This window comes from Dermacentor variabilis, chromosome 1 (assembly GCF_050947875.1).
Source record: "Dermacentor variabilis isolate Ectoservices chromosome 1, ASM5094787v1, whole genome shotgun sequence".
Lineage (NCBI taxonomy): Eukaryota > Metazoa > Arthropoda > Arachnida > Ixodida > Ixodidae > Dermacentor > Dermacentor variabilis.
Genome location: NC_134568.1, coordinates 238416418 through 238428720, shown reverse-complemented (window position 1 = coordinate 238428720; position 12303 = coordinate 238416418). Strand labels below are relative to the sequence as shown.

Below are 12303 nucleotides of genomic sequence, written 5' to 3'. Positions count from 1 at the left end.
ACAGTTTATTACCTTAAAATTAGGATCCAAAGGGAGCTGATTTGGTTTGACCCTGAATGCATGAAATACCTGGGACTAACAGTCATTACGAACTCATTTTCAGTTTGTTTTGCTGGTGCAACTTAGTGTAGTATGAATCTGAAGCCAGCTTTTGCATACCGTCAGTAAGCATCCGACAAAGTGACGAGCTTTCATAAGCCTCTTGGAACATTGCAAATTCTTTATAAAGAAAAGCCAGGACAAGCCAATAAGCCTTATGCCCCACAACGGTCAGATGGGTAAAAATGTTTAATTGTAACTCAAGTCACAGCCACACACACATTGTAAGCACACAACCACAAGTCAAACGTCGAACATCATGGCCGCTACACCATGTAATGGGCAGCAGACGCACTCATGACATTTTCCGATTTAAAAACACCATGTCAGACTGAAATTTCTTTTTGAAAAAGAAAAGCATACTAGAGCCTCACCTAGCAATAAAGCCTTGAAAAAAGATTACACTAGACCAACCGGATCTTTTTTGTGGCCCGTTCTACATCATCTGCATTGGCACTGCACCAAGATGAAAGCTCTTTCAAAAGTGGGTTCTTTGAACAGTGTCCAAACAAGGTCAGGAGGAGTGCAACTCCATAGCCTGTTGCCCTTTCCCCCTGGAATAAAAGAGCCAAAGCTGTTAATATAAATTGCATAAATTGCAAACATAACATACTACATTGCTATGGCATAAAAGCGACACCTTTTCCCTTTCTTCCTTGTAAGCTTTAACCCTTCATGCCACCACAGAAGGTATTTCAAGCAATAATGACAACTGATGGAAGTCTCATAGCTAGACTCGGTCTATGAGAAATGTCATAGTGGAGGACTCCCAACTATTTTTGACAACCTAGGGCTTTTTAACGTGCACTGGAACCTCAATGCTCAGGTGTTTTATAAATGTGGCTCCCATTGGCCACAAACCTCGTGCTCAGCAGTAGCCAAAGCTACTGAGATAGCCCAGAGGGTGGTCTTCCAAGCAAGCTCCCCATCCCAAACTCAAACCAAAACGTTTTGCACAAACGTTCAATACACAGCATATAAAGGAACATATGAACCATTGAACCATCATGGTAAAATGGTTCCTGTATGGTGCACAGCATGAAATTTGCACTCTGAAAAGAAGCACGTGACTGTTCATTCTGTGGAAGCAAATGACTACTGATGTCTGCTACCACCGTGTTGCAATACAGCAAAACCTCATTAACTGATATTTCGAGGCATCAAAATTTGAGTTAATTCAGAATTTTCTTAATGGCCATGGTTTCAACCTATGTCTTCCACTTGAAAAGCTTTTGCACCCAACTCTCTAGAACTTCCAAAAAAAAAAAAAGGCAATGGGGTGGCATTGTTTGCACTCGCTTTTTACATGCTGGCTCTATGTCACCGCTTGCCCGCACTTGCTCGGCTGCTCGCTGCCACTTCGTTGTGGCCTCATGTGGCAGCAGTGAGCTGGGAGTCGGTCTTTTGATTGCGACAGCAATTACAATGACTTGTAAAGGGATTACATTTTAAAAGTTCATCAGTAATTTTCTTTAATTAGTTGAATATATGTTTTCACTTTTCGTGCAGGTAATGCCCGCCTCTATGGATAAACCAGCTCAAGGACTAGAATTATGTTATCTGCAACGGACAATATGCAATTCCAGAAAACTTAAAAGTGATCCCCGCATATAATAATGTGCCTCTCTGACAACATTCTACATTTCTTCCATGTACCACGGAATAATTTTCACTGCAGTGCCAGTGATTCGATAGGTTCATAACAAGGTCAGCCTGCCCTCTCTTTCTGGAGCTGGCTCCAAAGAGCAAACCCATTTTTTAGAATGGTCTACACAATAGTCCTTTTTCTGTTGGCAAATGTTCATTGTTTTTTCTACTCTGTGGGGTGCAAGAACACTGCTACCACCATCACACATTATTCCACTGCTAACCATTGTTAAAAGTAACAAAACTTTGGCATCTTAAACCTTTACGCGGCAGTGTTGCTTGAGTACTTAATGAGACCTCGAGCCAAGCCTAGGTCAATGTTCCTTGGCAAGTAGCTGGCACTCAAAAATATTGGGTGCCTCCACCTTCAAATCAAGCATATAAAAAAAAATTAAGTAGGGCCGTTATCCTGTAGCGATGCCTTTTCCGATGCTAATGCCTTTCGGCGCTTTTCATGTGCGTGAGTGGTCAAGAAGCCCTGGGCAGAGCGTTGAACGTGACTCACTCACCAGCATCGGGAAAAGGCATCATTACAATATCGCTGACCAGATGTTTCACAAATGACCTATAATTAGCTATGTTTCACTGAAGGAAAGTACTTTCAGTATTTTTAATTTCCAAGTTCAAACAGAGCAATTTCACAACTTTTAAACCCCCCCCCCCCCCCCTTGCCAATCTTACGTTACTCAGGGTAACAGGGTTCAAATTCTTTTACCCATCACTTGTTTGCACATCCCTTTGTAATGCACGTAGACACAAACAAGTCATTTAGTTCACATTGTCCACTGCATGTACACATACAGCACAAGCTGTGAGCATATTCACTGTGAGTGAATTACATATTTTATGAACAGCCCCACACTGTCACACGTGACATGCAATTTGCACAGTACTGCAACATACCACACCATGGTACATTGATTTCCCTTTTGTTTCATGTTTGAGAACACCAGTCCCTGCCTCACCACATGAACGAGCCCCAAAGTTTAAAAGAATTCCTTATGTGCGACAAGGTGTGTTAAAAAAGCATCGAAAATCACTGTTTTATAATGAGCAAAGGCAAAGCAAACAATGTAAAAGTACTTACACAGTGAACTGGATAAGCCATGTCTACATGCATCCACACACCAGGAAATTCAAAGCCCAGATGAGAACAAATGAACAAACCAGCACAGGATGGCTGGGCATTGTTGCGGTCCTGTAGAAATAGGATCAATTCATATGAAGCCTGAAGAGCTTTCAACATAAATTTAAGGAACCTATGTGAGAAACAGAGCTGGAAATGGCAGCTACACAAAAATGTAGCAACCTAGCTCTTAAAGGCTACATTTTACTCAATGTAAGAAACAAAATCAACCAGTGGCTAGATGCACTTAAAGTAAAACCGAAGTGGTTCTGCGATTCGAAGATGCAATGTATTGGAAAGCTGTCAGTGCAATTCAACACAAATTCTTTTTTAGATTGTGTGTGTCAGAGCACAGAAACCATCGATTCAATTTCAGTCATAGCTCTGCCCACCAACTGCAGTGGAGGAAGACCAGGAAAAAGAAAAGCCACCGGCAGTGACGTCAATACAGGTATGTACCACATAGGCCTTCTGCCATGCCCTGCAACTCAGGAACAGCCAGGGAGCAGCTGGATGTGTAGATATTTCGCGCTTTCTGTACCAACCTTAAATGCTTGCTTAATGTTTGCTCAGCTCAGTCAGGTTCTGATCAGTACCAAAATGCACCCCCTTTCAAATGTTCCTTGAAACACAAAAAAAAAAGGAATTAAAAAAACTTGAAGTGCCAGTTGTAACATCTCTTCAGCATATCTTTTTGAAAAGAGAAAACATCAGTGTCCTTTATCCTTGTCGTACAGTTCACTAACAGTGACGACGCAACGAGCTATGGAAAGAAGAATGATAGGTGTAACGTTACGGGATAAGAAAAGAGCAGACTGGGGGTGAGGGAACAAACGCGAGATAATGATATCTTAGTTGAAATCAAGAAAAAGAAATGGGCATGGGCAGGACATGTAATGAGGAGGGAAGATAACCGATGGTCATTAAGGGTTACGGATTGGATTCCAAGGGAAAGGAAGCGTAGCAGAGGGCGGCAGAAAGTTAGGTGGGCGGATGAGATTAAGAAGTTTGCAGGGACAACATCGCCACAATTAGTACATGACCGGGGCAGTTGGAGAAGTATGGGAGAGGCCTTTGCCCTGCAGTGGGCGTAACCAGGATGATGATGATGATGATGATGATGATGATGATGATGATGACGACGACTATTCTGAGTCGACAGGACTCGAGATTATGGGGATCAGTTCTCAGTGCAGAAAGATGGTTGTTGAAAAAAAAGTGCACACTGGCATCTGTTCCTGCTCAATTAACTGCAGCTTCGCGTGAGTCTGTTAAACGCTGATTGAAAGAGGGAAAGCTCAATTACAGAGCGATGCTGGCTACATGAGCAGCACAGTGCAAAATTAACAGCAGTAGGATGGCCTACGCCTCCTCCTATAGAGTAGGTTCCATTCGAACACTGAGGCAAAGGCTAGCTTTTCGTATAAAATATAGTCAACATGCTCACGGTCTATAACCTTGCAAACTTATGCTGTATTTGCCACGACAGTGATCCTGTAGTTTGTGTTTGCCGCATCAAAAAACCAGCACATGCCAACTTGTGCAGCTTGAAAGATGCAACCAGTTTCATGCAGTAAATTTTCTCCGAACAGCACACCTTGAACTTGCACCTTCACCTGTAAAGCCCTCCAAACTATTTTTTCAGTGTATACAGCCAAGTGGTCCAATGTCTAAAGCCAATGCAACAACTTGCTGTTGTGGCTGCATGATGCTTTCTGCCAATGTTATGCTGGGATTTACTGCACAGTTTGAAACAAATTGAAACAGTGTGCAACAGCCTCTAGACAACAGCAAGTGACCCTTCACAACCAGCTGCAAGCTCCACACAGTGCACTGATGACAATATTCAATGAGGACAATCAGAATGTTATCCTCACCAGTGCACATTTTAGTGGAATATTCAAAACCTGTTTTAGCATCCTTTAAGTAAACAAGGTACCAATATGTATATATATTTTTTTAACTTACGGACGGTGGGAAACAATTTATAGCAATGAAGGATTTTTACGCCCCTTCATCTAGTATTCAAGGTGAGTGTACCAGGAGACTAGTTGGTAACACATTTTTTGTGAACTTAAACTGTGCTAGGGACAAGACACCGAGGTAGAAGAAGACAGGGCGAATGCATCTAGTATTTCATCTGGTATGTTGAATTTGATATGTTTCAAAGCAGCAAAGGTGAAGGGACACCCCATTTATGCAACATTAGCAACACAAGTGCCCTTAAAGGTGACACAATTAGTTGGTGCTCGCAAAGTTGCCTTTAGCCACAAGCATAGACACACAACAAAAATTGCAGCTAGTACAAAAAGAATGAGTATTTAGTACTCACTGCCACTGAATTCTTCATGTCAGCGAGGGCACTGGCAAATTCAACAAAGTGCAGTTCAGGTGCAAAGGGCATGGCATGAATGAGGTCACCAGAAAGGATGCCTGACCGCATGGCCAACTCCTCCCAGTCAGCAGAGTTGCTAACCAAAGCAGCATGGTACTTCCCAGTAGCAACACCTTGTGCACCAGTCAGAGTTGCCATATCAAGGATTATGTTAGCCTTGAGGTCCTTGTGTGCATATGCCACCTAACACCAAATGTGCAACAGAAAGGAGCAATCAGCAAAGGTCCATCCATATACAATAGCACCAGGGAGTCAAACATCCCAGCAGTAACAGAAGTGCAACTTAACTCAGCAAAGCACCTGTTTCAGCTGTAGGAGCCATGCAACCAGTTCAGTATCCCAAGAGAAATTTTACCCGGTTACAGCTGGTATCAACTGGTTGCAGATGGATATATAGTGGTCCCAGTAAGGTAACAGTTCATCCCAGCTCAGGGCCAATTGGACAGCAGTTTGCACAGTTGCAGAATAACAAGAGTATGCTGGTCACAGTTTGAAACCAACTGGAACCTAAGCCCGTTAACTTTACTGGAACCAACTGGGAATGGTAGTTTCAGTAGCTGACAGACCAGAGGTTGTGTCACACCTGGTTCAGACTGACTCCCAAACAAGAACAAACTAAAGCACCAATTTTAATTTTTTTTTTATTCGTGGCTTGGGAGCCCACAGGCAACACTGTCTACCATTACAGTGGGTAGATGGAATAAGTTCCACAAATGAAAGAATCGAGATACCTCTTAAGGAGGCAGCCACACGTGAAGTCTACTTAGCCAATATATCATAAAGTGCTTTGCAAATAATTAAGTGTATATAAAATTGACATTGTTTAAAGTGCAAGTAAACATTCTTGGTGGAAATTATTTCATATGTACTAATAAAGTTACTGCTGATGCGATATGGTCAGTCCCTAAGGCAATTGCAAATGTCATGCATTTGTGAATGGCTCACCATTTGCAAGCCAGCAGGGGTCTGTGTGCATTCTGATATGCCACACATGCAGAACTATAGCTTGGCTATGCAGAAGGAAATTGTGTGCTAGATTATCTATGCTTCAACTAAGCTTTAGCTGCACTTGACTAACTGCAATCTAACAGCTGCACTTGAACTGCAACTACCCAGCTTGTTCAGCTGGTTCGCTTGCTGGTTTCTGACAATCTTAATTGGTTGTTACTGAGACTCAATAATCTAGACTGTTTCTTTTTCACCTGGATTGTCTACAGTATCAATTATCCAGACTCACGCTCACGTTACTGTAACCATTACTTTATTTTTGCATTTATTTTTCCCATACAGTCGAAGACCTTTATAATGAAGTGCTTGGGGCCTATGAAATCATTCATTAAACAGGTCATTTCACTGTAGAGGTCTTCATTGTACAGGTGCTCGACTACAATAAATGGGCCATATAATTTGCACAAAAAAGCATTCTCATGCATATTTGTCATTACATATCATCCTAGCATCCTCAGAAAGGCATTGCAAAGAGAAGTTGGCTGGAGCAGACCTCTCTCTGTTTGTCAACCCTTTCAGGGTCAATGACGTAAATATATGGCGCCATGAACAAGTCCAAAGTGGTCAATGCCGTATATTTACGGCACCGTCTGTACATTTAAAAAGCGTGCCAATTTCCAAACTTTTTCTTTTCTGGCATGTACTGCCACTATGTGAGAATATAGGGAATTTTTTTCTCGTGCCTCCCTCTCTCAGTTTTTATTGCATGGTCTGTTTTAGAGCTAGTTTGCTCCGGCGCATCTATATACTACCGCTCGCGCACTGGCGCACGCGTGGGCGGGCAGCGGTTTGGGTTTTGTTCCGCGGGTGCTTTCAGCTTCTTGCGCTCGCAAAACTGATGGCTATCTTGTTACTAATCGCTCAAAGGGCGACCGCCTGTTTCTCGCTCGTTTAGTGCTCACAGAGGTGGACATAGGAAGGATGCCGCCGTGCATGCGTTTTCTTTTTGTTGGAGAGAGAGATAAAACTTTATTATGTCCTTGATGGGGTTCAGGGGTGGCGACGGTCGGGAGACTAACCCCAACCCCCCCTTCCTCAGACGGCGGCCAGTCCTTGCTTTCTGGCGGTGTCTTCGGCCATCCGGACGGCCCAGAACTGCTCCTCTGGGTCCAAGCTGAGCAGCAATGTCTCCCACTGCTCGGCCGTAGTTATGATGTATGTGTTAGTGCGGGAGGTGTTGGTGGGTGAGGCTTTGGGGAGATTCACGAAATTTAATCACCTCTGGTTGGCGATAAGATGAAGATTAGCGGAAGTTTGTCACATGTTTTGTTTTTTGATGGGCACACAACCACACAGTTTTCTTGAGTGCGCTCACCTATGCAGTTCGATTACGCCATGGACGTAAATATTAGTGTAAGAGCAGGACCATCTGACACTCGTGAAATATTCTCGTGTGCGCATTTTCTAAGCCTTCAACTATGTGTATAACAATGCATCAAATTTTTAATTCTTATAAATTCATTTCTCTTTTTTTTATTGCTGTCATTCTTGAATAAACAGTACATATATACCAACGCAAATTTTTTTTTCTCTCTCTTTACGGTCACCCTAGAAAAATGAAGGTAAATTTTTTTTCGAAATAGGTCCCTCAGAAGAACCGGAATCTGCAATAAAAAAAATCGACCCTGGGTGGTCGCATATGGCGAAAAAATTGCCCCTGAAAGGGTTAATGTTGTCAACAGAGTGAATTTCTCTAGTACAGTGCAGTGTTCACTTATCTGTCATGGTGCTGGTTACTGGGTTGCAGTGCTGCAGTTGCTGCAGCATTGCTGCAGAATCATTTCTAACATGCATTAGTGGAGTTGGAAAACATAAATGCACTTGCTCCTGTTGCGAACTGGTGTCCAGCTGGCCACTAAAGCATGCTGCAAACTTGCTTCAGTTTGCAACTAAAGCCAGCTCACCAATACTTAGTTTACAGCAAACCCAACCCAGCTGGGGCCAACTAGGCCAGTACAATCTGGCACCATTTTAAGTGTAGCCAGTTTCAATCAGTTCCAGTGGCAGATCCATAAAATTTTTTAACTGAAAGCATTCGAATCCTGGATTAAGTTTCAGTTCAACATTTTCACTTGGAGTAATAATACACTACTGAAAGGACAGAGCCTTCCAGCACACTGCGAATACAGTAGACTTCTGTTATTTCAACTTCGGTTAATTTGATGCTGACCGAAGGTCCCAGCCGACGCCCATGCTCATACTTTTGTTATTTCTTGACTAAAATTTGCTTTCACCGGGTAATTAGAACTTGACCACTCAGCACACACGCACTTGACCCCTATGGCGATGCCAATAGCGATCCCTTTAGTGGCAGCGTCTGTCTCAGCGGAGCTAAGAGGGCAGTGAATGTGTTGCCCACACACCATCTTCTGTTGAAAACGCCAACCTTCGGCCTGTCCTAGGAAGATTTTTAAGTGATAACTGTGGCTCACAATGTCTCATTATGGTATTTACGTGATTCTGATGCATACTTTTTTTCACAAAAATGGCGCCAAAAATTGCCTGCGCAGCGCAATCGAACACGAAGCCAAACCTGCCTTTATATGCTTCACTACATAACACAAGTGTAATGCCCCGTAGCCGACTTTAAAACACCATGTAGCGAAGCTGACATTGGGAAACCTGGCCGCCATTGTGCAACACATATTAGACCCTTGCCCATTTTTCTTGCTAAAAAATCGGGTGCACGCTAGATTTCTACTTTATTTAGGAGCTTATACCCAATTTTTACATTAATTTTCTTCTTTGGAAACATAGAAAGTGGGCAGGCATTTGATTTGGGAGCGTGTTAGACTTAGACAACTGCTGCGAAATGAATTGGCGGTGCGTTTTGGCGTTTTCCTTATATATATATATATATTTTTTTTTTGCGTTGTTTAATTTCTACAGTACTGTCAGGGTCGAATTTATGGAAGATGACTGTATTCAATACTGACAACAGAAGCAGGCCATAGTGGAAAGGCTTTGCTTAATTCATTATGCATATGGGTTGCTGTAAGAAACTGGCAAATAAATATACAACAAAGAAGGCCCTTCTAACAGAGCACACCGACGACATACCCCGTCACCAACAACAAGACGTCCTTCAGCATCAGTATTATTGATTTCAACAGTTCTGAAAGCAGTCAGAAAAAGGAACACTTGTTTGCATGTGCCCAAGTGAAAGTGATATCAACATGATTTACATGCAAACAAGCTCTTCGGGGCTCCACTCACCTGCCAGAGTACATTGTAATTATGTCATCAGGCCGTGTTGCATCTGGACCAACAGCATTTTCTGCCAGGCAGAAGATAGCATGAAGATTATCACTGAACCCCTGCAAAAAGATCACACTATGAACAAATGCCTCTTTCCAAATGCTGAGGCAAATAGAGCAAAATAGTACCCATATCACTAGGTTACAGCAACGTCCATGGAACGTAAGCTAAGCACTGTGGGCTTTAACATTACAGTAGCACTTCAGTATACATACCACTTGATTTAAGCTTTTACCTGCCAAGGTCCATGAATTTTTTCCAATAAGTGTAAGCGAAGAATCTTAATCGCCCAGAGATTTCCTTTCATCTACCAAGTGAGATAAGCGGCAGCCATTTTATCATTTTGGTCCCAATTCTGCGCTACTAGATGCTAGCAGTCTCCCAGAAAACTTGGTTTTGTGAATGCAGTTAGTGGAAACACAGCGAGTCTGGAGTCCCTAGGTTTTAAAAATGGCAGCCCAGAGTTAGGGGGCTGTAGCAATGATGGCAGACTTTTTCAATAACGGAATTGTGGTGTTTTTGGATGTTTCTTCACCTCAAGTAAACAATTAGACCTGAAAAGCTCTAGTGAGCCATAATTGGGGCTTCAATTTAGTACTGGCAATTGTGAGGAAGAGTGAGTTGCTGGTGGCCTCTTTTGCATGGACACGACTCAATGAGAACGATCTGCCGCCACCTCTGCAATTTCCTGCAATTTCTTCCCAGTGCCAGGAATGCCTCATATGGAGGATAGCAAAAGCATGCTTAACTTCTGTTCCAAGAAATGTCAAGCTTCATATGGACTGTTTCTGTGGCCATACCTATCCGAGATTCAAAAGCATGAAATAATAAATGATAGTAAAGTACAAGAGAAAATAAATTAGCTGCCGATACTGCAATAGCTAAAATTGTTCCCAATAGGTCAGTCATAAAATTTTAGGAAACTTCAGCGGCTTTTCTGAAAAGAATCTTGTGTGGAGAGGGTTAAGATATTTAAAGGGAACCTCAACCACTTTATCGAAGTGGAGAAATGCACTTGAAGTTAAAACAGGCTATTTCAGAATTACTTTGTTGCAATAAGTACTTCAATGCATTCCGCAGAAGCAGAGTTACTGGCAATCAAACACTCCCTTTGTGGTGTTTCTACTCCTTCAATGCTTTGTATTGCGAAGGCTACGGCGGAGCGGGGCGTACCCACAACGCTGTGCTTACTCTACATCACCGGAGTGTACAGTTCACATTTGATTTTGGATATTCATGTAGATGCCACTACTTGCGATTTTGGCACCTACAACACGCCAAATGTAAGCCAGACGCAGTTGTCCTCAGTGAGCCACAGTGAGCTCAGCCAGCACACTCTTCGTGGCAGCCCATGGTGGCTGCGGTATATACGCTATGTAGCAGACCACACCTACATGTAACTGTAGTGAGTATGTGCAGCGTTTGCTTTGTGCACGACACAGCTCAAGTGCATGCTCATGCTCATACGCTCCAGCCACATCCAACTTGCTATAAGTGCTATAAATAGCTCATTAGAAAAACTTAAGAGTGCTATCAAAACGCAGGACATATAAAAGGAACACACACACCACACACACACCTTCCTTTTCTATGTCCTATGTGTTTATAGTGCTCCAAGTTTTTCTAATAATGCCTTCCCAGCTAGCCCACCAAACCATCTTTTATCAATAGCTGAACACGAAGCGAAGTCTGCCAAGGCGTCTAACCAGGAGCGGCCAGGAGTGAGTGCAGGCTGGCAAGCATGCCTGTGGTCTGACCTTAAGAGGAAGCTTTAGCTCGGGCCCAACTCCAACGCGGCCTATTCAAATACATGAAAAACGCAAAAACGTTTTTATGAGATAACCCCTGTACCGATTTTGATGAAATTTGTTGCATTTGAAAGAGAAATTTAAATTCTAGTGACTGTTGGAAGCGGAATTTTGATTTAGGGCTTGAATTTTCTTAAAACGATTTTCAAATATTTGACCGTTAGAAAAAATAGAAGCACGAAGTTTACAAATTCATAGCTCTGCATCAAGAACTGATATCGCGGTTCTGTAAACGGCATCTATTAGATCATTCAAAGCGGACAAATTCAATATGTCATTTTACATCTTACGTGAATTTGTTACGTTGGTTACAACGGTTTTGCAAAAGTAGTATTTTCCTATGATTAATTTTTTTTATATTCATGTGTAACACATCAATTTTGTCCGCTTTAGATGTACTATTAGATGCAATTCACAGAATTGTATTATCATTTTTAGTGGTTGAGTTACAGAGTTTTAAACTTGATAGTTTCGTTCTTTGAAAATGTTCGATTTTTGCCAATTTTTAATAAAAAATTGACGACCTAACTCAAAAATTCGAAACCAACAGTCACTAGATTTTAGGTTTGTCTTTTAAGTGCAACAAACCTAGTCAAATTTGGTGCAGTGGTTGCTGAGAAAAACGAATTCTCCTTTTACATGTATTTAGATAGGAGCACTCGAGCTAAAGCTTCCTCTTAAGTTTCCCATGGTTCGAGGCTAGTTGTGTGTTCAAAAATAGCCAAATTGGCTACTTTTGAAGACCCGATGGCTATGACATTGATATGCAGGGTCACTAAATTTTAATTCTTATGCAGGCGGCCACGGCCAAGCATGAGCAGGCGAGAGACTGCTTCTTCCAGAAGTATGTAATTATCGAAATTCAAAAGCAGATTTTCACTTCAGCCTGTTTATTAAACTTTGTCAACAAATATACACAGTGACAGCAGGAAGACGCACACTGATCCAAACACCCTCCTTGA

General features: G+C 42.2%; 1 protein-coding gene across 3 annotated transcripts in view; it reads right to left on the bottom strand.

Annotated features, from left to right (window-relative positions):
* Positions 1–270: 270 nt before the first annotated feature.
* The window catches only part of grsm (probable aminopeptidase NPEPL1 granny smith protein), a 49366-nt gene continuing 37333 nt past the window's right edge, over positions 271–12303 (bottom strand). For 2 of the 3 annotated variants that reach the window (XM_075672082.1, XM_075672074.1), the window contains exons 8-12: positions 9492–9592; positions 9336–9390; positions 5205–5450; positions 2834–2944; positions 271–653 (exon numbers count right to left, since the gene is read on the bottom strand). In XM_075672082.1, the coding sequence (XP_075528197.1) occupies positions 504–653; positions 2834–2944; positions 5205–5450; positions 9336–9390; positions 9492–9592 (663 nt within the window). In that variant the 3' untranslated portion in view covers positions 271–503. The remainder of the gene's footprint in view (positions 654–2833; positions 2945–5204; positions 5451–9335; positions 9391–9491; positions 9593–12303) is intronic. The other variant, XM_075672091.1, reaches the window with a different exon arrangement.